The 27,286-nt window shown below is 37.2% G+C and overlaps 1 protein-coding gene across 13 annotated transcripts in view; it reads left to right on the top strand.

The window, feature by feature from the left end:
• The window catches only part of DOCK9 (dedicator of cytokinesis 9), a 114,381-nt gene that overhangs the window by 20,269 nt on the left and 66,826 nt on the right, over positions 1-27,286 (top strand). For 7 of the 13 annotated variants that reach the window (XM_040056117.2, XM_058419434.1, XM_040056110.2 and 4 more), the window contains exons 2-3: positions 18,013-18,129; positions 25,648-25,737. In XM_040056117.2, the coding sequence (XP_039912051.1) occupies positions 18,013-18,129; positions 25,648-25,737 (207 nt within the window). Of the gene's footprint in view, positions 1-10,540; positions 10,827-17,664; positions 17,711-18,012; positions 18,130-25,647; positions 25,738-27,286 lie in introns of those variants that run through there. The other 6 variants (XM_058419439.1, XM_058419435.1, XM_040056109.2 and 3 more) reach the window with 3 other exon arrangements.

The raw sequence follows: 27,286 nt of genomic DNA, 5'->3' as shown, positions 1-27,286 counted from the left end.
ATGATAGCATTGCATTTGCTTAATATGGTTTGATATTACAAATAAAATGGCTTCCTCTGGGTATTAGAAGCCTTTTTACACTGTTAGCCATTTTTAAGTTAGCTTCATACAGAATATTGTTAGAAATTTGTTAAATTCTCAGTAAGGAATACTTTCAATAACTTTGGTAACCCACTGAATTTAAGACCTGACACCCTTACTGGCCTGGAATTCTACATATAGTTAGGCAAATTAATGAAGAAATACTTTTTTTTTTTTTTTTTTTTTTTTTTAATGTAATATGATTTACTGTAACTTGAAGTATGAATTTTTTTTTTTTTTAATATTTCTCATTTGTTTCACATGGTACTGTTCCAGCAATATTTTTTCTTTAATTTTGTCCTACGGATTGGTACAACTGCCACTTAAAACTGAAGTTCCACATCTGTCTCTTAGGGGGTTGGATTTTTTCTGACTCTAAAATGTCTGGATGCTTTGAAATAAAGATCTTATTTTTTTGAATTTTCCTGTATGGCTTTGTTAGCTTGGTTTAACTGGAAGTAGTGGATTAAGACAGGCTATTTTCCTGGGAAAAATACCTGAAGGTTAGTAGGGAAGAGTGTGCGGAATCAAGGGGTCAGAATGATTTCCTGTTCATTGTACTGGACCAGTGTAGTCCATGAGAGTAAAAGTCAGGGTTTTACAAGAAAAGAACAGGACTTTGTTTAAAGGTCATGCTCTTGATAGTCAGAGCTGGCACTGGTTATTGCTTTCGTAGGTGTTGTCTGAGGCTGGGGAGCAGTTGCTACAGATTTAGCCCTGAAGGTTGGGAAGTGGGATTCTCTGAAGAATGGGAAGACGGGGAAAGATACTGCAACCCTGGCAACAGTGACAAGTGATTTTATGGAACTCGTAGAAGTATCTAAGACTTCTATTATCTCTTAAGTTACATGATGTCTGTACTCTTTGCTATGCAAGCTAGCTTGTCTAGCTCTTTCCCTTCCAAAGCGGTGGCTTTCAGGGGGAGAAATTACATTGCTCCTCACCGAGAAGCTGTGCCTTGAGGTGAAGGCTCCAGGAATCTCATCTCCGAAGAGAACCTGTATAGCCAAGACCAAAAGGGTGACACCAAAAGCAGTGTTGCTTGCTTGTGTTGTTTTTTATTTTGGTGATTGTTGCAACAGATGCAGGTGGGTGTGTGGTTTCACCTCTTTGTCGGTGCTGTAACACATACCGAGCTGCTGCAATGTCTTAGTTTAGCCTATTTGGCTGTACGTCCTATCAGATCTATTTAAGCACTTGGGATCAAATAACTTCTGATACAGAGCGATTGTCAAAACACCAGTGAATTTCAGGGAGTCCTTTCATTTAACAACTCATTGGTCCTATTGTAAAATCAGTGTTGAAAACCTGAAAATTTCCAGTGAATAGGAAACTCTCAGGAAGTAGCTTCCCTTGAATGAAAAATCACCTACTCTGAGAAGAAAGTAAGGAGGCAGAGGCAGTTCATTTAGCATATGTTTTTCTTATTTACCCTTTAGCCCAGATGTCAGGAGGTTAAATCTAAAGTCTAGTTAAGTCTAATTACAGTTTTATCTTAAGAGGGCCTGCTCTTTTGATTGCTTGAAGGAAAGATAAAATAAAGCCCATGTGAGAATGTCTTCTCAGGAGTACAGTTTATTTCTGTCCATCTCATGTCATTCAAACTTGCAACGAAAATGCTGTATCTTAGCTGCAGGAACATTTCTAACCTATCACTTGGTGTTGCTGGAACATGGGATCTTGTACCGTCTTTAGGTCCACATGGACGAGGATCTTTATTTTAATAAAAGATTATACATTTAGTTTGAGATGCTGTTAAAAGTTACATCAAAATTAATGAAATTGTATTTTCCCCAAATGCCCATCTTGGGCATATTTATTTTTTGGCAAGTGTTGAGAAAACCTTTCAATGTGCTTAATTTTCCAGTAAGTTGCAGGATACAGTTTCAGAATACTAGCTGAGATGCTTATCTACTTTACTTGTCTTAATTTTCCTGTGATTTTTTAAAAATTAATTTTCAGAATGATATTGCTTGTTCTTTCTTTATATATTCAAATTACTTTTTTTTTGTTATCACTGTATAAGCAGAGATTATCTCAGAGTCAAATGTTGATGTACAAGTTAGGTCCTCAACAGCTGTTTTGGGTGGTTGACAAAGGTGGAAAATGAACAAGGGTGAATGATGTGGTGATAATAGAACTAGCAAAATTTAACCAGTTTGAGGCTTGCTAACAAACCCCTTGAAGTATTCAGTGATGGAAGAAGCAGGGGTGAGTGAGAGGTAGAAAATTCTCAAGTGAGACAGACTGGCTGAATGACATTAACTTTTTAAAATATATATTTGTCTGAAAATTGCAGAAAACAACTCCTTTTTTTCCATGCTTGAAATGCTTTCTGCTCAGTTTGCTTCTAATGGCCCATTCAGTGCTGCCATTTCTCTCATCTTTAGAACCTTGTAGTTTGGTAAACGTACTTAAGGTAGCATGATAGCTGTAGCTGTGCAAGATGGGGCCTAATAATTTTAAGTAGTCTTTAAAGATGTTATGCCTGATGTGGAAAATATCTGTTGTTGAATTGCGCTTGCAGAATTTCTGAGAAGAAATGCGAGCATTTTGAAATAGTACACGTACAGCTTTTAATAGGGTAGATTTCGATTCAGGTTTAGATTTAGGTCTAGATTTAGATTTAGATTTGGCTGGAAACAGAACCTGCTACGTTTTAGTAGCTGCAGTGTCTTAGTCTGTATCACCAGTTGACTTGACAGCAGCGTCATCATTAGGTGTTCCTGAGTTTTTTGGTGACTGCTTTTCCTGTGCTGCTCATGAGTCATTTGGTTTATTAATAAACTGTGGCATCTTTAACGTACACCAGAGTCTGGGCATGTAGGAAGATTGGCTAATGACAGCAGTGAGCTACATCATTCTGGAAATAACTCCACAGAAGACATTCAAGTTGGAGATATTTTGATTTCAACATAAACTATATATGTATAATTTTTGAAAAGTATTCTCCTCCATTTAATATGTGTTGTGTTTTAAATAAACTTTAAAGCCTTCATTTACTAAACAGCTTATATTAAGTTGTGTTCTTGCTGTCTGAATTTGGAAATTAATATCAACTTGTTTATTTGAGGTAGAAAGGTTTAGTAGAAATAAAGTAGAAATATAAAAAAAGGAATTCTAAGGAAGTATGTGCTAAGTAAGTGGAAGTTGTTTTATTTTAATGTACTCTAACAGCTTATGCAACAAATCTGTAGTGGTGTGTAGATGATTTGTACGGGTTAGTGTGTTGTTACACTCCCATAACTTGCTTCAGCTTATAACTGTATTACGAGTGGCTTTTATTCATCAGCAACAGGAGCATTAGGCTTCATTAGACCTCTTAATGAGGAAGAAACAGATATGTATAAGTACAGCATCTAACTGTGGCATGGGTTTTTTTCATGGGTCACTGGAATTAGAGCTTCTTTTATCTCCTTTCATCTTACTGCTCTGGCTGCATAAAAACTTGGCATCTGATGTGCTGACTTGTAGTTTTGGCTAAATCTCCTAATGGTTTCTGTAGATTTCTTTTGTTTTGACCTTTCATTACATTCCTTTGGGAAGAATGCTCGAATGTCCATCTCCTTATATCCCTCTGCCCTCTTAGCAGGGGAAATTGCAGCACATAGTCACCAAGCTTGTGTACGGTACCTACATCAAATACACGCCTTTGAAAGATGCATGAGAGGACTATCAGAAGCAGGTTGGCAGGCACTCGCTGCACTGGTGTGCAGAAAATAAGATAAGGCATTTTATCTTCAGGAAAAAAGTCTTTAGGCCTGGGGATAAAACCAGGATAGTTGGTCAAGTCTGTATGTGTGAACCATTGTTCAGCCGTGACAATATATGTTGGACTAGCACAGAAAGATATCCAACCCAAAAATACGGCACTAGTTTACATCCAGGTGGAAAACATGTTCCCTTTGAATGTAACAGAAGGGTATCTTGTGCTGAAAGATGTATGGACCTAAAAAACCCCAAACAACACAAACTTATCAAACAAACCCCAAACGAAAACCAACCAAACAAAAAAACCCCAAAGCCCCCCAAACTGCCCTAAAAACCCCATTAAAAAAACCTCCCCCCTACCACATCCCCCCCCCCCCCCACTAAAGTTTTATATGGATTTAAGGAATAAGAAGAAGACTTCTGTGACGGAGAAGCTGCACAGGTGGGGCTTTTAAGACTAGAGTCTAGACTTAATGGGCATGTGGAAAGGAGTTCACATCTCTGCTCTTCTTTCTGAATTAATACTTCTATCCCCTTGCTTTAGGAACAGCCTGAAGTGCTCATTTGACTCATCTATAGATGTAGGTACCCTATTCTGTCATGAAATTAAATGTAATTAAAGGAAGTCATAGAATCATGGAATTGTTTGGTTTGGAAGGGACACCTTCCACTAGCAGGTTGTTCAGAGCCCCATCCAGCCTGGCCTTGAGCACCTGCAGGCACGGAGCATCCAGACTTGTTGGGGCAACCTGTGCCAGTGCCTCACCACCCTTGCGCTAGTGAATTTCTTGCTAATATCTCATCTAAACCAATCCTCGGGTTTAAAGCACGTTCTCCCTTGTCCTATCACTATAGGCTCTTGTAAAAAGTCCCTCTCCAGCTCTGTCATCGGCCCCCTTTAGGTACTGGAAGGCTGCTCTGAGGTCTCCCTGGAGCCTTCCCTTCTCCCTGCTGAGCAATCCGAGCTCTCCAAGGCTGTCAGAGAGGTGCTTCAGCGCTGTGGCCCTCCTCTGGACCCACTCAATGGGTGTGTCTTGTGCTGAAGGCCCAAAGCCGGGAGCCACCTGCTAACTCTTGCAATGTTCTTAAAACTCTCAAGTGTGAAGTCTGAGACGCTTCTGTATTTCAGTTGAGCAGCAAACAAAATGTACTCTTCAGCTCAAGGAGAGAGGTGAATTAACATTCTCCTCTAGAAGCAAATTGTTCTTGGAAAAAGTCATGTGAGATTGGTGCTACACGGTGGGAAGGCTCCCCCTGCCCCCCCAAGGGCTTGCTTGGCACAGAACTACTCCCTCTTGAAAGATCTTCAGACCTAGGGGTTTGATCCACTTTTTGTGAGTCTGTTCTGTTAGTTTCTGACAGTCAGAATGTCCTGTCCATTTAGGAGAAACACCATCTTTAGTCCAGTAGTGTTCTCACAGTCAGTCTGCTGGTAAGGTCCTGTCTGTAAGGACATATGTCGGAACCATAGTTAATTCAGAAGTGCTGTTTCAGTCTTGAAGTCTCCTATACTAAACTGTACTGCTTTGTTTTCTTTTTATTTTTTCCCTGGGACCTTAAGGAAGTCTGGTTTTGCCCAAAACCTGATTCCTACTAAGATGGTATGAAATTAATTGCATCACAGGTTGATATGTCATAGATGATGGTATGCAGATGCGTGACATGGGCAAAAGTTAATTTGTATTTTGTTTAGCTCTGCTGTGATTTTAGACTTGTTTTGGTTTTTATTTGTCACAATGTAAGAGTGTTCAAAGTAAGCTACTGTATAATGAAATGTGCCATGTCTGTGTTGACAACTTTAGCCAAATTCTTATTCTGTGAAATAAAGCTTTTAAAAAATGCATTGTGCACTATGGATCCGATAGAGACAATCACTGGAAGAATCCTTTAACTTTATGCTGCTACTAAAAGAAGGGGGTTTTTATTCCAGCTTCTTGAGCAATAATACAGACCTGTACATTGGTGTTACCTTTTTCATTGATGCAACCTACTCATGATTGAGATCTCTTCTGTGTAGTATCTCAGCCTCCCTTGTCCTATCCAGGCTACTTAACCATCTCCCTAAAAATATTGTTTTGAGAGTCATTTTACCTGCAATGCAAAATTTAAGATTGTATCATTCGTACTGATTTAGAGATACCTCTACGAAGAAGGGCTGTTGTTCTCCCTGTTACGACACAGGCTTATTTCTTGCTTTGCCAAAGAAAGCAAACATGAAAAGTGCATAATGTGTAGCACACTCATATCTGTGTCTTACGCATTTTCTTTTCTCATCCCTGTTTCCAGCTGAGAATGTTCTCCTTATTGGTGGGACTGCAAATTACACGTTTGCAGTGTTTGCCATAGAAGGAGTCTTCCTGAGTTTTGTGTAAGTTTTTCTGTTTCATCTGAGTGTAGCATGGATGGGAATTGCCAGGTGAATTGCATGCTGCATTCCATCTGCTATCAGCCTTTTTCTTGAACTTGTGAATACGTTCTTCCAGGGAAGCACTTATCTGCTGGTCGCTAATGAAACTTGGCAGCATTAAGATATGTATAGCTGCAACACTGAATCTTCCAGTGTCTTGTGAAATGTTAGCCTTGAATACAGCTGCGAGGCAGGCTGCCAAGTGTGGGAGGGCAGCGCTGGAATATCTTGTGCGGATACAGACAAACGCAAGACGTACTGGCTTTTAATGGTCCTTGTCACTTTGCTAAAGTGGGTCCATGTTTTCATATGAGCTACTGCCTTAAAAATCCAGCCCAAACAAAAAACCAACTGACCAACAAAACCCACTCACCAAAACCCTAGCAAAACAAAGCACCAACCCCCCTCCAGTTATCCATCCTTCTCATTTTTGAATTATTTTTTAAGAGATGCTGTGAGTTGTCAGGGAATTTAGAGCCATAAAGTAGAGAGTGTACAGAGCAGAGAACAGATGTAGGGTTTTGGCAACTAATATCAAATCCTTCTCTTTTCCCACATACAGGACGTGCAAACCTACAGTAATATTCCTTATTCTCTTGCTCCTCCCCCCAGCTGCTGTAGGTTAAGGACAGGTCTTTCCCTAGAACAGCTTACAGAGGTAAGTTTGATGGCTGTAATTCTAGCTAGTAGGTTTTAAGTAGGACTTGAAGCAAAAGAAGGGCCATCAAACCAAACTACTCAGATTTTAGGTTTTTCCTACAGGGTGGCTGGACAGTCATCTTTTCTTCCATTAAAGTTCAAAGGAAATTCTTATATCGTGTCTGTTCCCTTACCATAACTCACTTTTTATTATGTGATATGGTGATTAGATAAACAAGTTCTTGAAGTGAAAAATGATTTGAAAGAGTAACATAGTGTATGTGAGGAACTTGTCTTTTGGGCAGAAATTGGCTGAATGAATCACTGGGGTCTGCCAGAAATACTGAGAATTTTGTACCTATGTAATTTTGTAATTAGGCTGTTCCTTAGGAGTATATGATGCAAGATGGGAGCCAAATGTTTTGCTGTTGGAAGTGGTGTGAAAACTGCTGCTGATGAAAGTACCACGTGAAGTCTTTCAAGCCGCTGTGTTTGTAAAAAGATGAATTGCGTTGTTTCTATAATGTGAGTTATATTGCAGATAGGTCTCTAGCTGGTAATTTTCCTCAGTTTTGGGAGATGTGTTAGAAATGCTATCACCTTTTGTACAGTGGTATTTTTGTGTGTGCATTGTTTTCCTGGATTTTCTGTGATCCTTGTTGAGGTAACTAACTGACTGATGTAACAAACTGAGTACTTTTTTGTTACTTTTCTTTTTTTTTTAAATTGCAGTTAAGGAGGTTAAAACTACTGGTCACCTAACAAGGTGATAAAAGTTTCATCATGTCTTAAAGTTCTGGTATTCATCTTTTGCTTTTTAAATTTTAGTGTGTTACTGGTAAATTGTTTCAATACACTACTTTATTAAAGTAGCTTAATTATTTTGACTGTGTAATGCCTGGATAAAAAATATCTCTTGGGATTTTGTTTGTTTGGTTTGCTTTGATATTTTTGCTGTGGGTTTTTTTTGTTTGTTTGTTTGATCACTCTAAGTATTTTTAAATTAATTAAATTCTTGAGGTAATCACTAAGTCCTCATCAGAAAATAAATGTTGGAAGTAGTTATCAGTGTGGCAGTTAGGGTCTGTTTCATGCAGGATACAGTTCCAGAGGACCTGCCTCACACCTCCTTTTTTATTAAATGAAAGAACCTCTTCTAACAGTATATCTGTGAGTGAAATGCAAGCTAGAATTTACATTAGTCAACCATAAAGAAAAATAGCTTCTATATCTTTAAACTTATGTTATAAAAATGTTAGCCTGTTGGCTTTCTTTTTGTCCCTCATCATGTCTTGAGAAGAATAGGAAGACTGGCAGGGAAAGAAAATCACATTTATACTGAATTAAAGTAATCCAGATGCATTCAGGAGAAATACCTGACTGGGGTAAAATAGTGTTGCCATTTAGAAGTAGAATCCTTTGTTAAATTAGTAGAAGAAATACTATTTACAATGTATATCGTTTTTAAGTCTTTATGAGTGAGAGTGTTCACAAATGCCTTTTGCATAATAAGGTTGGGAATTTCTGCTGGCAGTTAAGTATAATTGCAGACCATCTCAATGAAGCAAATTCCTGTTTGGCAGCTGCATCCTCAAGTAATGGTGTAATTTAGTCTAAGCTGTTCTGTGCTTCCGTTCTCTGAAAACAAAGGGGGCTGGTGCAAAATAAAAAGTGTAACTAAATGTTCTTGAGCTATTGTCTACCTTGCTTTACACAGGAAGATCTGTTTTGTAAATTTGACTAAACTGCTGGTTTCCTTCTTAACTCTTAATGAAGCTTCATGCAGTACTGTTTTCTGGTGCTTGGTTTCTCAGTATGAGAGAGACAGCTTTAAAAGTACATGGATTGAACTTGTATTTTGTAGAGAAAAATTTGGAAACATAATAAATCATTATTTTGTGGACTAAAATATTATTATTTCTTTCAGTCCACTCATTAGAAATGTACTTGCATTGTGGATGAGATGGGAAAGCTCTTGTTCAGGCTCAGTTTCACGAATGCAGGCTGAAATAGGAGTATGTTACACAAGTGTGAGAGTGGAGAGAAGGAGAAGAGAAGAGGATATCTATGTCTTATATTAGGTTTGAAGAATAAGAAACCTGTGCCTCAAGTTGTGCCTTCTTAAAAATACTAGCAATAAAGGAGGATATTTATGCTTCTCCACAACTTCAGCCGCTTTCTGCAGTTTAAGGTGACTTTCTCTTCTATTAGAGTATAGATAAAAGTTTAGGCCAAGTTAAATTTAGGATGTGAGTTATATTAAAGTGAGATAACTAACTGTCCCAAGAGAACTGAGAATTGAATGAAGGTGGTGGCTTAGTTTCTACAGCTGTCTGATTCCTCAGTAGACAGAGAGTCTAAAATAAGGATGTGTTTCTCTGGGGAGTTGAATTTTCTCTGAGATGTATTCTTGCTTGGTAAATACAGCTACTGAGGTTTGTGAACTTGGAGGTTGCAACTCACTAGGGCTGAAAAGAAACAAAAGGAAAACCAAAATATTCCTCTCAAAACCTGGAGAAAACTGCTCACCACAGTTCACTTTTTTTTCTTCCCCCCTAGGAGGAGGAATTTAGCTAAAACTACTGTGTAGGGAAATTGGAGTAGTCGAACCTTAAAAATTTCCAAAAATGTTGGCTACGTTGCGTACAAAATTGCTTTGCAATTGCACAGAAATGATTCCAATGAACTTGTTGCTTCTTATTTTGCCACTGTATGTGTGTGCTGAACAGCGTCTGTAAGTAGTGGTACAGTAAGAGAGCAGGTTGGGTTAAAAAAGCAAAGTAGAAGCATGACTTGAGTTTATGTTGTAATTAAGGATGGGAATGAAGAGAGCAACCACTGAGCACTGTTGTAGCCTGGAAGTCTTGAGGCCAAGAGCCACTTCTGCGAGCTGTTCCCGAGCCAAGGGTGATACCCTGCAGGGTTTTGTACTGGCCAAAGGCAGCGAGTGATGGCTGCCTGGTCTTTGTGGCTGCTCAAGGTTCTCCCAAGTCTCTTCTCTCAAATGTGTGAAGATTTTGTTGCATTGTCTTCTCTGTGGTTTTGGATGCTGATCAGTCACGGACACCTATAGTCTTGAAGGGTTTTGAGGAGTGGGGAAGGAGCGCAAATAATGTGCGATACAGGAGTGAGCTAATTGGCTGAAGAAAGGAAAGAGGCAGGGGGATACTGGTATTTGAAGAGTTAAGTTTTTTGAATTTCATTTTGAGTTAGCATATTTGTAGACTATGTAAGATTTTTACTGGGAAGGCAATTTGGTGTTAAGTAAAACTTTTAATACGGATTTAGCACTAAGATAAAAAAGGTCATGCCCACTTTACCCCCTAAAAAGGGTAATGTATCTTTTCAGAGCATTGATCTTGTAGAATTTCCTTGGTTAGTGGTGGATTGTTGATAACACCTGAGTAATATTAATGCAAAAAAAAAAATTTAAAAGCTTACTTAGGGTTTTATACTTCTAAAAAGACACAGTTGACAACTGGTGACTAATTCTTACACTAAAACTATTTTTGAATTACTGAAGCCTTGATTTTATACATGCTGTAAAAAACTCAGCCTGTTTTACATAGTAATTTTAGATATTCACATTCTCTTTTGTGTTTGGCTCATAACCTTAAGGCGTTAAAATGGATCCACCTTTTTTTTTTTTCCCTTCCCCAGAGGAGTACAGCATGCTTAGGGGCTGGCCTTTGTCTGTCATGCATTCCCACCATAACAGATTTAGCAAACTGCAGCTGAGAAGTTAGGCTAGTTTGTTCTTTGTGCTGCTCGTGCCAGGGAAAAAGCTTTTGTTTTCACTGGATCACTGGCATGTGGATTACTTTGATGCCAAAAAGCAAACACTTTTGCTGCTGTCTGTATTTTCAATGAAAGAATGCAGGCAAGAACAAACAGAAATCCTAAGAAGGAGCTTACTATAGAATCTCCGCAGAAGGGCAAGGATGCAGGTCCTTGTGAAGTGCAAGCGGAGGGTGCTGTGGTTGTGCTGGTAAGAATTCTTTAAACAAGCTGTCTCTTCCCTTTAATAATTCCCATTCTCTCTGTCATTGAAAAACTTCTTAATCTGATGCCGTTGAGAAGTTCCAGCATTCTTACTCGTGAATAATTTGCATTTAAGATTTAGGTTTGATTTTCTGTGTGTTGTCTGCCTTTTAAATTGATTTTTGCTGTTCTAGTTTGTCAATCTTTGGTTCTCTTTGAGTGTGCCTTTGGAACTGGCTTTCAGGGTAGCTGCTTTTCAGTCTCTGTCTAACATATTTATACAGCTCTTTGAACCTAGCATGAAAACTACATATGTTTTAAAACTCCTTCTAGCACCTCTGTTTTTTAATTGCCCAGCATATCTTCCAATTAATGCATCTTTGAACTTCCTGAAGTGTGTATTTAACAGGTAAATTTTACTTAAATGATCAAAGAACTATCTAAATAATTAATGACTACTCTGTTAAAGTATCTACCTTAAAAGACTTACTTTTCAATTCTTTCAATGTACATTATTTAGGAATTTAAAGTTTTAAAATAACTTCCAGTGAAGGAAAAGAGAATTTTTTTTGTATGTGGGGGAACTAATCAAATAAGAATTATTTTGTCTGAAACACTCACTGCTAGACACTTAGTTCTGTTGGAACTTTAATAGTACAAGCAAGAGGACATAATAAATGAGCTGTAATGAATCCACCAACTCTCTTCAGAGGAAGGTTGGTAAACTAGTACTTACATATCAGTAGAAAGTAGAAGTACTTCGATGGTTCTTACTAAAATTTCAACTTTATTTAGTATTTTTTCATGCTTAATTGCTGCTGCTGCTGTTCCTGTCTTTAGTTGTCTGCCTGTAGTTGAAGTTAGTGGGGTGATCCTCAAATTATGGTGTCCCCCCTCCCTCTTATTTGAACTATATTATGAATTGAACTAAAACGTTTTGGCCATCTGTATTTAGTAATGCTCATCTGTAACTTTTTGGGAATTGTTACTGTATATAACTGAAAGCTTACGTGTGCGCTAGTAAGACAAACTTTCTTTTCCTTGTCACTGTTTTTTGGGTTTTTTTTTAGTTTTGTTCTATTCAGAGAGTTGTTAGTAAAACGTGGGGTTTTTTGGATGGGTGTGTTCTGATTTCTGGTCCAGATTTTCATCAGTACAATATGAGCTAATCTTGTGTGTGCTTTCCTGCCTTTGGAATGTTTAACTTTATTTAGAATTGTTTTTATTCCCCCATGAATACTCAGAGAGGATATTAGTGTTTCTGCAGATACTTGGAGTACTGCAGCTAATCAGGAAGGCACATGTACTTGTTTAAGAAGAAAAAAAAGTATAAAACAATACTGTGTTTACTTATTACCATTTATTAAGTATATCCTTATAATTTTTCAAATACCACTTAATTTAATGTTCATGGAATAATCAAGTGTTTGCTCTCATTTTTTCATTTTTGGATGAAGTGCATGCATTCTACACAAAGGTCAATATTTAAAGGGAAGAACATTTAGGTTTTGCATGGGTCACATTAAAAATGTCTTCACTGTCATTTCAGTTGCTATTTTGGTAATAATCTGTTTATATATACAAGTGTATATATAGCATAATTATAGAGCCCTTTTGTCTAGTTATTGAGGAAAGCTAGATGAAGTGGTGCAAGTAACCTGCAGCAAGTGTGCTGCCAGGCACAAAGCAAAAGTAAGGTGATATGTTTCATTTGACGTTGACATTTGGGTCCATTTTTATTTCACTGGGCTGTGATGTTGCACTACATTTTTACTGGCACAGTGAAGTAGGTACCCTGCCATTGGTGCAGGGTGCAGTAAGGTTATAACTAAGACTGAAAAGGTTTGTAGTTGCTCTAATAAATTCTAAATAGCAGAATTTCTTGTTTCCTGGGGTAGAAACCTGGGAATTACATTAGATAGCAATAGCATATGCAACGGTAGGCTTCTGGTTTACTCTAGTAATACTTCTCATTGATTATTGTCTAAAACATTCTTTCAAGTGTGGATGTATTATTCCTTTAGTGAAAATATGATGTGATTGGCCTAGCACTCAATTTATGTATTCTTTATAAAGATGAAATAGAATCAGCTGTCAGGAGGCAACAGGTTTTTTGCCATATTAATTTATGTCATTTTAATTTAATTTTTTTAAATGTAGTTCACTGAGAGTCTGTTGGAGCATTGAGGGATCTGGGTATTTATAACTGTAAGCATCCCATGTGTTATTGAAAACAATGTTATTTGATTGAGTGCTGTGCCTGAATTAACTTTTCCTGGTTAGGTGGGTGATTCTCAGAAAGTCATCAGCTGCTCTCAGTGCCAGTATGTCAGTATGTGTGTTTGCTTGTGTCCCTGTGATTTGAATTACATTGTCATAACTTTGCTCTTGAGGTTAACAAGCAAGAAGAGCCCATGGAAAAGGCGTTTAGATTTTCCAGGTGGTGCCTCAAAACCCTCCTTGGGATGAGCTGCTGTTGTGCTAGCTGTTGTAGAAGTTACTAGATGAATATGCCTGCTGTCCAGCTGCATTTTGATAGTCGCAAGTAGTAATTGCTCATCAAAACAGATGAGGTTTCTGGGAAGTTGGATCTTTTGGAGGTCATCTTTCTGCTTGGAAACTTGCTGGCAGTATAAAATGTAATAGTTAAAAGTAAGCTCTAGGATACAAATAATTTCTTGAATTAATTTTTAAAACCTCAACCTGGGCAATTTATTTTATGTTTATTGTGGGACAGTAAGATACATGGAGCTGTTACCCATGTTTAGTATTAAATAATCTTATTGTATGTCCACAGTGGCTTTCCTCAGGCCACTATTAAGAAATACATAACTCCTATTCATGTATTTATATGCTGCTTCCTGCTAGTGCCTGTAGTTCCATTTTACTCCTTATGGGAACTTGTTAATTTGCAGGTGTATAAGCCAAACATGTTTTTATAAGGTAAATGATGTTTTGTAGCAGGAGGCTAACAATATTCGGTATGCTTAGCCTTACCATCTTTTGTTTTCTGAGAAGAGAATTGGAGAATAACAATTGTCTCAATTTAAACATGCAAGAATAACAGGTACTGTGGGGGTTTTTTTCTGTAATATGTAATGTAGGCAATCACTGAACTCTTAGCTTAAAATTTATTTTAACTGATGAATTTTGACACCGCTCGTCCAAATTTATAAACTGTATTCTAACAGATTAAAATGCTTGATGTATAGGTGTCATGACTGCTGTTTTGAAATATTTCTTATTTCTGATAAGGTTCCATGCTTATAATACTCAGGCAAAACCCAAAGTGGTACAGCAGAAAATTTGCTCTTTTATCTTTCAACAAATATAGCATTGGCTGGCTCGAGACCAGCCACGAACCCCTATGCTCTTAGCATTTTCCTAGATTACAGAAATAAAAATGTTACTGGCTGTAGATTAATAAGAAAAGTTAATCCTTATTGGAAAGACTGATTTTAGTGCCTATAAACTTGACGTTGCAGTTTTGACTGGGCTGAGTTTTATCTGTGTCAGCTGGTCCCTAAATCGTATTTAACGATCCTGTAACTACCCAGCATATTTTCTTTTATATTACATGAAATAATAGACTTTTTTTTTTTTTTTTTTTTTTTTTTTTTTTAATATGGAAGAGCCTGAGAGAGAATCTACTTCCTTGTGCTGTTTTATGTCTGGCTAAATGCCAGTATCAGTGTGTTGTTTATTGTTTTCTTTTTTCATATCTGGACTAAACTGATAAAACATCCTCTTCCTTTTGAATCTGACAAATGACTAAGAAATAAGTTAGTAGCATTTAGGAGAATTCCGAGGAAACAAATTCTTCATTAATTTTTACGTAAATTATATTTGTGCAAATCAAGTACATTACTGATTAAATAGGAGAGGTTTGTATTTAAGACTTCAGCTGCAATGAGCTTTAGACCCTTTAAAAGCTTGTCATGGGGGAGGATTTTTTTTTTTTTTTAATCTTGTGTTTGCTTACATGTTACAGCATGTAAGCAAAGCTTATATTCTTTTAAGATTCCTTTAAGATTTCTTTTCATAAATTTTATAGTTGTGATAAGCCAGTTTTGTGACTACAGGGCAGAGAGAGGCATTTGAAATTAATTGGATGATTTTTAAAGCTGCATTTTTGGGTTTTGAATTAGCTGTGCTAGACAAGCGTGTGTGTGTGTTTGCATGCCCATGAAATGATTTTAGTTGCGTTGTCTTTAAAAGTAATCCTTTTCATCTGATTTTGCTGATAAAATGAGAAAAGCCAGAGCTAACTTTCTTCCAGTCTTCACCTGTCACCTTCCCAAGAGAATTTGCGGGAGGTTGGACGTGGGTCTTCAGCACCAGGGAGAAGTGGATGAGAGTGCTGGTCATGTGCAGCACCATGTAAAAATCCATTTCCCGTTTGAGATGATGCTACATGAGCTTTCTGACAATATTGACCATGCACGTGTTTATTCTTTCCTTTGAAAAGCTCCCCGAACAGCCACGAGTGGTCACACAGCCATCTGATCAGCATTTCAGGCACAATCTGACTGGAAGGCCCCTGGTTGGAAGGAGCTCTCTCAGGCCAGGGCACCTCCTCATCTGTCACCAAAGCTGCTCTGGCTCAGTTGCCAGTCTTAGTGTGAGAAGGCTCAGAAACGTGCGTGCCATGAGAGGGGAAGGGTCCTTCTAGTGTCAGCTCTGCTTTTAATTGCTTTGAGCCAGTTGTGAAGCCAAACCTTTTAAGCTGACGAGCAGAGACTGATTGTATAATGAATCAAATGGTCCTTCTCTGCTGGTCATTTTTTAGGCACAGTTTAATTTGCAGTATTGATTTTTGTTCCTCCTAAAGGTTGGTCATCCTGCACCACTCTCAAACCAACCTGTCACTGCAGCATGTTGTGTATAATTTCTCATGACAGCTCTTGAGGGGGAATGGTCACGTGGGAAAAGCAAACTTGACCAAATGGAGTGACTGCGCCACGTTACTCTAGTAATCTCTAAACCTTGCTCTCACTTAAGAAAGAGTGTATTGCGTAAGAGCCCAAGCTCAGTGGTTGGCAGGAGGGCATCTTGCTTGTCTGGATAGGTGGAAAGAGACCTGTTAAGCTGAAAGTGAGAGAAAGGTGAGCAAAGGGTGTTTTGTTTTCTGACTGATGTGTTACCTTGTAGTTCATTTATAGACCAGTAAAGTTTGAAATGCTCTTTGTGTTCTGTTATCTCTGTCTCCATGCTTAAGGCAGAAAATTTGTAATGGACAGTTACTGCCTTAGTAAAGAGTTGAAAGTGGTGAAGTTGCAGCAATTTATTTGGAATCAGAACTGGTTATGACAATCTGTTATAATGGGGCTACTCAACCTGAAATTTTGTGAAGGGGTAATTTTGCAGTGTCAGTATATAGGAAACGTTTCAAATGGTTGGGTGGACAAGGTGTTAAGGAAGTGTAGAGCACATAATTTCATTAGCTTGGGATTCACTGCAGCAGTCTGAAGACTCAAATGCAAACTTGCAACCAGAATATTTTGTGTAATTAGTACATAAAAGAAAATGTTATCTTTTCTTATGCTTTTCTGAGCTAAATTGTCCAACCATTTCAGCCACAGATGGGTACATGAACACAAGCCTTTTCTGATGGACACTGACGTTAGTTCTTGGCTTTGAGGCAGTAGCTGGGGTACAGGTGATAAGCTCTCAAAATGTGTCACAGTACAATAGTGAACTGAACAGCCCTTCTCCATCTCTTCTGGGGAGAAAGATGTCAAACACAACATAATAATCATGGCTCTTAGAAGTACTGGTCTGTGCTGAGTATGTTGTTACGTAAGTAATGAACTTCTAGTAAATCCTTCCTGTGTGATAGTAAATGGTAGCTATTTTTCTTACTAAAGCTACATTTTCTTCATAATTTTTGGTAGATTTTTCCAGAGTTCTCTTTTTTCGCCTCTTCAGCTGTTATGCTTTGTTACGTTCCCACGTTTTTCTTGCCAATAAAACTGCTGTGTGGTACATACAAGGGAATCTCAAGCAGCTTTTGAGCAGCCTGTGAACTAAGCCTGAAAACTTTGGTAACTTTCTCTTACCAAAGCTTTCCTAATTCCTTGAGAAACAAATTTATTTGATTCACTTTTGGATGAAGAAAACACCTGTAGGGTTTCTCAGGAATATTATTAATATATTAGTGATTAACAGGAATTACTGATAGATATATTTTTCCTTTGTAGGACAATTAGATTTGGAGGGTTATTGCCATGAGCTACACAAAACCATATATAAAGCTTGTCCTGTCATTTTACCTAGAATGGTGATGGAAGATGGTCTTGCTGCTACAATTATCTTTAATATACCTTACCTGTAAATCAGTACCACTGATCTTGAGGAAGTATAATTTGTAAAGTCTCTTGTAATTGCTGCTTGTAAAAACCCGTAATTTTATGTCTGGTACTGTGATGCTGAATTTTTGTTGCAGAAAGTTCAAGCTAGATTGTAACCCCATCTTTGCATTAGTTAGCACACTCCAAAGTAGAGCGGCCTTTTTCAGAGCTCTGTCTAAACCTGCTTTGCCATCTGACCACTTAACAGATTATTTGGCAGGGTGCAGGTTTTTCTCTGTCTGATTGTGCAGGGGCAGCTGTAATGCCTCATCTGCGGAAAAGGGTTTTAATGTGGAATCAATGCACGGTTACTGAGGAAAGCTGCTCGTGCAATTAAGAGGGAAGTAGATGGCCTATGGGAATTTTGAAAAAAAAAAAAATAAAGAAGTAGGAATGTCAATTAGTCTGCCCCCGCTGCAGGTTACTGCTGAATTAAAATACAGCTCAGTCTTTGAGCCAAGGTTGTTTCCATTCCTGTTAAACCTAGATCAGAGCTTTCTGGGCTGTATCAAGCAGAGGCAGCCATCAACATAAGAGACTAGTAATTTTTTTATAATTTTTTTTTGCAGTGAGAATACATATGTGATTATGCTAATAAGCTCTGGCTTACTGGATTTTGTGAAATAGTTCTGAGGGAATCAGCATGGTTGTCTCTAATTGTCACTTGCACTTCTCCATATGGTGTAATATGACAAAGTCTGCATTTTGAATACTGCATGTTTTTTATGGAGATGCAATATAATTCTGCCAATCTTTTAAAGAGTAACTTCTAAAATAAGTCAACAATTGTAATTTGTCCTCAATATACCGGAATTTATTTTGATTTTTTCTTTTTTCCTGTAGGCAAAACCAAAGCTTATAGAACCAATAGACTATGAAAATGTCATCGTTCAGAGAAAAACACAGATTTTGAATGATCCTCTACGTGAGATGCTGCTGTTCCCTTATGATGACTTCCAGGTAATTTAATCCACTCCGTTTTTGTTGAGGGGATTTTTTCTTTGTTTGGGGTTGGTTTTGGTGGTTTTTTTTTAACCACAAGCTTTTAGTAGTAGTAGCCATGAGGTGATAACTTCCTATTTCTTTGGTTTTTAACTCTCTTTAGCTCCAAAAATCCTCACAAAGTGTTTGCTGTGAGTCCCATTACCCTGCTTGATTTATTCTTTTGAGTACAGAGGAAATAGCACAATTTTCTCATCTGTCCAGATTATAATACCTACTTCCACAACTCAGCAATTTTAGTGCCTTTTGAAGCAGAATTACTAGTAGTAGAAGATGATCAGTCACTTGTAGATATTCCCCCTCCCTTTCCAATGTAGGAACTTATGTGATGTCTGTTTAAAAAAAGCATCTGCTTTCTTTAATTCTTAAACTGATTTTTGCCCCCCATTCTTAATAGTGAAGGACATGAACCTGTTCAAAGGCAGTCTGCTGCTCTTAGCTGCATCATCCCAGCCAAAACTGTGTTCTAGCAAAATACCACTTATATAACAGAGTTTCTGACTTGATTAAGCCAGCCAAAACCAAGCTTTGTGATGATCTTGTTATATATTTTTAAATGACCATGTTTATAGAAATAAATAATTTATTTAAGTACACCTTTAAAATTTATTTCTTGTAGATCTAGTTAGAATAACTACCAAATATCTTAAGAGACTGGATCTGGAGTAAATAGTGAGGAAAGTCTCTTGTCCATATGCCCATACCTGCAATCAAAATGTCTATTTGAAAAGTATGCAGACATCTGAAGTCTGTAAATTAATTTTATTCAGCCAAGTGGTTGAAGCTAAGTTTGTTTACCATGGGGAAAGTTGATGATAAGTTGTTATATTTCTACAGAAGGACATCTAAAGTCCTATAAATGACATGTTGAGTTAGCAATGAATTTTTTCTGGCCTATTAGAGTGTTTACCTGAATGCAGCTGGACTCCCTTTTTAATACGATCTGGGGGCTTCTTTTGCATTGATTCTGACACAAATTACTCTACTTTGTAGCCTTTCCCCTCTGAGCTGAAAATTTGGGGGTTGTGAAGCTACAGTTATTTAGACAGGAGTTTGGGGTTCATGTGTTCACAGCCACGCATGGAAGTTTATAGGATTGAAGTAAGACTTCTTGAAAAGGATGTTGGTCTGATACAAGTTTTTAAATACAGAATCACTCAGAATGATGCCCAACAGCAGGCTTCAGGACCGAAAAACAAGATTAGGCTATACCACCAAAATCCCCTCTGTAGTGTGTCTCTTCAGTATCACAGATCAAGAGGAATCCAAGTTACTTCTGCTAAGTGTGCTTTATCTGATTGACTAGTTCACTTACCAGGGTCATTCCAGTGAGCAGCTCTGAATTACCAATGGAGAAGAAACAGACCTGTTAAGTATCCGCAGGCATTTTGTCTGAGCAGTCTGGGGGTATGGCTGAAGCATTTATCTGCTATTCCTAGTGACCTTCTGCAATTCTTATCCTCAGGCCTCTATGAATGAAGGTAGTCCATAGTTCTCAGTCTCATCCTTCAAAAGGAATGACTGAATTTTATTGTAAATCGTAATGTCTTTTGTCATCCTTTGTTTGGATTCAGATTTTCATCAAGGCAGGGGTTAAAAGTGTGTGTTATCTTGGAAGATTTCCTTCAAGTAGTCACAGTTTTGGAGTGTAGTCAGCTTTTCTGGTTTTTTTATCCATCAGTATAATAGCTGAACAAATTTTCTGGGTTTTCCCAGTTTTGGCAGGGTCTCATTTCATACGTGATTTACATGAAGACTGGTTTGTACTATCAAACTCTCTTTTCAAACTTTTTTTTTCCTTGGAAGACTTGCTGGCACAAACTAACTCCAAATATTTTTGTTGTACACAGGACTCTTCTTAACTACTTTGATCTATCCAGCTTGTTTTCAACAACATAAAGTATTTAAATCTCTCATTCAATGTATTATGAAAATATTCCCAAGTTGGAGAACAGAAAACCTTTACGTGCTTATTATTTTTATTTGAAAGTTAAACCTTTTAACCCTGTTCAGTTTTCCATAGCCATATTTACAGGCTTAGAATCACTACTCATTATATAGTTGCCAGTATAATTTGAATAATTAAAAAAAAAAAGGCATATTTTCTGTGTTTGCCACTCAGCTTCGCATGTACTTTTTAATTCCTCTTTCTTAACTTGTGGCTGTCACTCAGTGTGTGAGCGCTCTTGGGTAAGCCATGACTCAAATGTTTGATACTGGCCTCATCCCCCTCAAGAAAAATATAAAATAGTGAGCTAGAGCATTTAGAACTACCTGTAAACACACTTAGAACTGTTTATAGGTGGAAACGCCTACCATTGTCTAGAAACCTGTTCAAGCTATTTCCTTTTAGAGCATTCGGTTTTTATCTTTACAAAGTTCTTCCTCACGCTTAGGTTAAATTGATTACGATCTAAAAACCCCTTGCCTGGAAAGGAAACTCAGCAGTGTTAATTTATATTGTCATTAAGAGTAAGCCTATTTTGTTTAGCATGGCCCTAAAACTAGCACGTAAAATGGCACAGAAAATACTTAGCTTGCAGTACTAGATATCACTTCTAGAACTTTTGGAAGATTGTGGAAGAAGCTGAATGTCTTCAAAGAAGCACCACTGATGATGCCAACATTGAATTTCTGTTCAAGTTTAAATTATTTAGAGAGAAATTGGATAGAAATATTTGCTTGATTTGGATTTTTTATTTTTCAGGTAGTGCAGTTAGATAACTGAAATTTAATTTATTAAGGGTGAGAAGCTAGTATTAAGGAGAACCAATACTAATTTTTAGTCCATATCAGCAATGAAAAAGCACAGAAACTGTCTTTTTTTGATCGCATATAGCTTTCCTCTCTTCCTCTCCTCTTACTCCTGATGAAAATTATTTGTCTAGTGAGGGAAAGAGGGGAAAAAACAGTAACAAAGTAGGAAAATAACTCCTTTTCTGTTCAGGTATGACTGTTCTCTAAACATGCTGTCAGAAGCAGCTCTAAGCTCATATCACTACGAAAGAAATATTTGAGCAAAGATGGAGTAGAAAATGCTTCAGTCTTGGAAAACTCACACAGTTTGAAGGATTGTTCTTCAGCCAGCTACCTAGTTACAGGAGCCTTTCCAGATTTCCACTTAACTGCATTTGCCATTGTCCCAAATGTGGTTAGCTGAGGTTATGAAATCTGTTTTCTCTCTTTTTTTATATGTTTAGTAACAGTTAATTTACTTTTCTGAAGAACATAATTTCTGTTCTGCTTTGTGCAGAGCTTCAAATCCAAAAAAGCAGGTTTGTAATTTTTTTCTTTCAAGGGTTTTTTTTTTTTTTTTTCCCCTTCATGCCATTATATCTAAACAACAGCAAGATTTGCTTTTCTGTAGTTATCAGAAGAGCTCTTAATCAGCAACTTCATCTTCATGTGTTGGGTCTTTTTAAATTTACCACTTGAAGATTGTTTCAGCTGCTTTTCACAAGCTCAGGCTCTGAGTTTTCTGCACTGAAATCACTTAGCGAATTATTCCCTACCTTGTTCTCAACAAATTTATAGGGGTAGATGTGTTTGGAGGCATGTTTGCTGTTGGCATCACTGAATTTGCTTTCATTCTTAGTAAGTGGGGTGTCTAAACTTTCTTCATGCTTTGTAGTCTGTTCATTTTTAGCTGCATTTTTGTCCTCTTTTTTCATTATGGTGCCTATACAGTTTGTTAATTATGACGATAGAAGCACTTTTCTGCTACCCATTGGAACATCTCTGTTAATGTTCTTGCTACTCTCAGTCACAATGCTACCAGTTTATCAAGGCTATCCCTTTTCCAGCCTCTTGCTGGGAAAAGCCATCTCCTTTGTAGTTGTAAATGACTATATCCATTGGATACCCATGTATCCAAGTTTGTACCTCTTCATGTCTTGTTGGAAATTTCTCACCTGAATTTCAGTAATTTTCTCAATAATGAAATGGCTTCTTAACTAAATAGCTTTAGTTTAAAACAGGCCACCTTCATGGTGGTGATGATGTTAAAGTTGTATGCTCAATGGCTGCAAAATCAGTGATGTTTGTTAGCTGCACCGTGGGTAAATTATGTAAAGAAACCTTAACCCAAAGCAGTACTAGTGTGTACTTGGCAATAAGTCACCCTTTATCTAAATACCCTTTTTTTTTTTTCTTTCAAAATACCTAACTTTTGAGTACTACCTCAAATTTTAAAGGAAATCATAGAACTATAGAAGAGTTTAGGTTTGAAACTATTTTAAAGATTGTCTTGTTCTAACCCCCTGCCATGGGCAGGGACACTTTACACTAGACCAGGTTCTTCAGAGCCCCAAACCAACCTGGCCTTGAACATCTCCAGGGATGGAGCATCCACAGCTTGTCTGGGCAACCTGTTCCAGTAGCTCACCACCCTCACAGTAAAGAACTTTTTCCCAATATCTCATCTAAATGTGTTTTCTTTCAGTTTGAATCCATTCCCCTTTGTTCTGTCCAATAATGCAAATGCAGGCTAAATTTGCTTGTAGCAAATAAAATGTGAGTGCATTCCTACCCTTATTAAATTTGTCTTTGCAAAGTTATTGCAGTGTTATTTTGAAGGCAGTGGGTGCTTAGCTTAGACTTCATTTCACCTTTGTTATTTTTGGGTTTGAGCCATATGGATTTAACATACTTTCACTTAAAGCCTCTTAGCTTTTATTTAATGTGAGTTAAGTAGTTCTGAAAATAGATTTTATGCCAAGTTTGCAGAAGTAAAACTAAATCCAGGTCATTCTATGAGAAGGCACATCTTTGGTAGGCGAAAAGCAAAAAAATGTTCATGTCCAAATTAACAAATTAAACTGGTCAAATAACTAATTTTGAAATGTTCAGAGTAATTTCTCTATTACCTTTTCTCTTTAAAATCTATTTTGTATTTTTCCTTTAGTCCTTAGCCAACTGTTGTAAATGGATTTCGTTTGGAAATTACTTTATAATACAGGTTCTGACACTTCCCAGGCAAAGGTTAAGTCACTTCTGACACGTGGTTGTTTAAGGGCAGGATCTCACGTACAGCTTGCCATCTTTTCCCTGGAGGCTTTCGGAACAATTTCTGTCTCTGCCTCTGGAGCATGAGCCTCTGTGGTAAGAGTCTCACTGGCAAACACAACCTTGTGAGAGGGAGAATATCCTTTGCAGTCTGCACTCCTTGTGGAGTGTTCACTATCCACATTCCATCAGGGTTTGGGTAGTGAGTACTCCTTAAGTGACTCGGTGAAATGTTCTTGCTGCTGTGGCCCATTCTGAGACCTCAACAAATCCTAAATCCCTGGGACTCAGCCAGAAAGTTGTGTCAGTGAAAGAGTCTGTCAGCTGTGTGCCTCAGTAAGTGCGTGTGAGTCCTGGCTCCTGTTAAAAGTGCCCTTCCTTAGTTTTGACAGCAGAGTAATTGAAAGGGTTTTTTAATTTTCTTTGAGAGCATGAGACAAACACTAACACTTTGTTTGTTCCTGATGCTGGCATAAATCAAATGATCACTCAATCCCAGAGAGTTGAAAAGTTACATTCCTACAGAACAGTTCAGCCAATTTCAAACTTCAGTTGTGAAGAGAGTTTGGTGAGAAGACAATCCTTCCTTTCCTAATTTTTCTTTTGGAATATAATGTGTATTTGTGTGCACGCTTGCTTTTAAAAGATTGTGGTGCTGCCTAAGTAATTATTTTTAGGAATTTGCTCTAAATCACAGTACCTCACTCATTGCATTTCCTGGCTCTTTAATGCAGCTCATGGATGTGCTGAGAAGGAGACGGATGCATTAAGACAATTACTAATACGAACAAAATTGACAAGTCAGAGTCTTCTGTTTTGTCGCTGATATTGATACAGTACTAAGTTAAAATCTTTTTTTGTGTTTGAACAACTAGCAAAAAGCCCTTACTGTTGTATTGATAGCTGTGTAGCAAGGTAACAGGAGCAGCCGTTTTAAAAAGTATGTTCAGCAAATTCAATTTTACCGAATTATGCTACAGTGCTAAAATTTGATGGATAAGTTCATGGGTTTCCTATGAAAAGTGCCTGGTAAGATGCCACCTTAGCCTCTGTTTTTTTCTTAAAATAATATTTTTTAGGAAAGCGCAGTATAAGTGTATGCTTGTGGAATATATATAAATACTGCATGTAATATTTCTATATTGTATAAATAATTTCTCATCAAATATCAGATTATTTCATTTGAATAGTATCTAGAAAGTCTGGTCTTAATGTAGTTAAGGTTTTATTTTCATAGCTTGTGAAAACAAATACTTAGTATGGTTTGAAATTGTTTCTAGAATTAAGAAAACTTCATTTTTAAAAGCTGTTAGTATATAAATGTCTATCTTCTTTCAGTTTGGGGGGGGGTTTTGTTTTGTTTTTTAACTGCAGTTTGCAAGGTTTATTGGTCCCATGCAATTTTTTAGGATTTGTGGTATTTGTTTTTAATACCTCCCCACCTCTCCCATCCAAGGAGTTAGTTAGCAGTACTCTGGATTAGACGAATGAGTTGACCGTGACTATGGAATTTTTTTTTTTTTTTTCCTTTCAATCTTTACTGTAATTGAATATTCTTACTTAAATACCCTCCCCAGTTAATGGAGTGAGGCTTTGGTAATGACCAAGATAATCACCTTATGGATCAGACTCTCAACAGAGCTAAGTTAAGGTGATGTACTTAGGCACCCTTTGTTTTTCAACACAACACGTGGAGCTTTTGCTAGTCACATTTTTATCTGCTCCTTCTCCTTTCCACACAGTGCAAAAACAATTTCTATTGCTGTGTGGTTATTTTCATTTGTGGTCCAGAAGGTTTTGTTAAGTTTTCATCTTTTTCACTTTACAAATGTAAAGTAGCCTTAGGCTTACCTTCAGCACAGGTCTGAGAAGCAGAATTTCATGGTCACAGAGAGATTTTCTGCTCTCTGGCAGCCTTCCTGTGCCTCTCTGAGTTCTGGCATAGGATAGGAGTAAGTTCTGACTCGGTAGGCTGAAGTGTATATGTGCTTCAGTGGTCCACACCTTCTCTTTAAACCTGCAGTTAAACAGCTAGTCTCATTTTTTTGTCACTTAAGATCTGTAGTTGTATTACTCTATTATTTTGGTGTGGTTTATTTACCTTCCTTGAATAATAGTTTTTATGTGTAGTACCAACGCTACCTTAATGTCTGCCTTCAAAATGTTGGAGTTATGTTGTCATGGTGGAATTTTTTTTTCCTAGTATTTTCCTCTCCATGTTGACAATATAGTGGAAAAAGCTGTCCTATGACATCTATTTATCACTGCTGCCGATCTTGCTCTTATTGTGAAAGAGAGAACATGTTGCTTGAATGAAAGCAAACTCTCACTAATTGGTTATTCTGAAACATCATATTAATAGGATGTTTTCTGCTGAGCTTTTCTTCATAAGAGTGGTGAAATTGAGTGTGGCTATAATGTGCGTCTTCCCTTTAAATGCAAGTTTCATTAATTGCTTTTGTTGTTTATCAGACAGCATTATTGCAGCGGCAGAGTCGATACATTCGTTCAACAGTTCCTGAAAATGCAGAGAAAGAAGCTCAAAGCCTGTTTGTAACTGAGGTAATACTGAAGTTGCAGGGGACTGTGTGTAATAACAATGTTATACCTAACTTGTTTTTCTTCTTCATTTGCCATTTAAAATGAGCACAAAAATAAGCCCTGGAAAAAGAATTAAATTGCCACTTACTTGACAATTATTTCAAGGCAAAATTTCCAGGAAAACCCAGTATTTTTTCCATTGGTGGCTGGAAAAGAAGTTTTACAGGATAGCTTTTAATTATTTTGTTTGCGTCATTGGCTTTTGCAGATGGTTCTCCCCCACCTTCATCATGCTTTTGTCTTTTCCAGATGAACGTGGGTGATTTCAATACATAATATTGGATCCACTAGTAAATCTGGAATGAATCACTGTGACTTGTTTTTTCTGATAAAGTGTCTCACACCAGCCATTCTTACTTTGTTCATAATAATCTTGTACAGATTGTTGGACAGAGGTATCCAGAACTGTAACACTTGTGGAGGCCAAAATTCATTATGTGACAGTTCAACTTGTATGCTACATGTAGAAGAAACATCCTCAACCCTAAAGTTTCTCAGAACTGTTTGCTTATGTTGGCATTCCTTTGGTTTTGTGGGGTTGCTCTTAATTTATTATCTTGAAGCCTTTAAGGAATTAAAGGTTCAATTGTTTTTTTTTTTTTTTTGTATTATCTGCTGATTTTCTACTGACATGCTTTAAGTTGATATTTTAACATCTGAAACAAGTAGATGTCTGTTGTAACTCAAATAAAACTGAAGGAACTCCAGATAGCTGAATCTGTATCAAAGTGATTTATCCACACTGATACATACCCTTAATACCTAACCTAAACATGTCTGAGATAAATTTGAAGAGGATAGACAAGAGGAGGGAGTAGTGTTAGAGGTAATTCATGAAGTTTAATGAGTTTCTGCTGAAACAATTGCTTGGCAAGCATTAAACTCATGTTTTGAAATAGAAAGAAACTATTTACGATTTATTGGATGCTGTGTTTGTGTATATGTAGGTTTATTGTGTAACATAAAATTTTGCATGGAATGGTTTCTGTCAACAGATTTAGTCAGTTTTATGTTACTTTGTTCAAAGCCAAGATAAATCAGTACTTTTATGTTGTAACAATATGGGTGGAGTAAAATGGTATTTCCTGTGATCTAGATCAGAACTTAATGACATAATTGCTTTTCAACCACTGTAAGCATACAGTTTAAATTTAAGTATTAATTTAATTGCACTATTAATTCAAGGAAAAGATGTTTTTGGCTTTTTGTATCAGTATGTGCACAATTGAATATTCTGTTTTAAAAAGGTGTCTGTTTTTGTGCTGAATTGTCTAAGGGCTCAGTCACAATTTCAGCTTCAGCTGAATTTTCTAAAGGCTTGGCCATGTTTTCAGCTGCGGCAAAATGCTGGTTTAACTTTTTGGACAACTGAAGAGGGTTAATCCAGATGCTGAGTGCATTCACCATTTTCTGGTTTTATTAGATACATGTCTAACAGATGATAACATTCTATTGAAACTTATAGCTTGTTCCAAAAAGCTGCATTGCATTAGACTATTGCAAAAGAAAG

The sequence above is a fragment of the Hirundo rustica genome, chromosome 2, assembly GCF_015227805.2.
Source record: "Hirundo rustica isolate bHirRus1 chromosome 2, bHirRus1.pri.v3, whole genome shotgun sequence".
NCBI lineage: Eukaryota > Metazoa > Chordata > Aves > Passeriformes > Hirundinidae > Hirundo > Hirundo rustica.
This window is presented reverse-complemented; position numbering and strand designations above follow the sequence as displayed.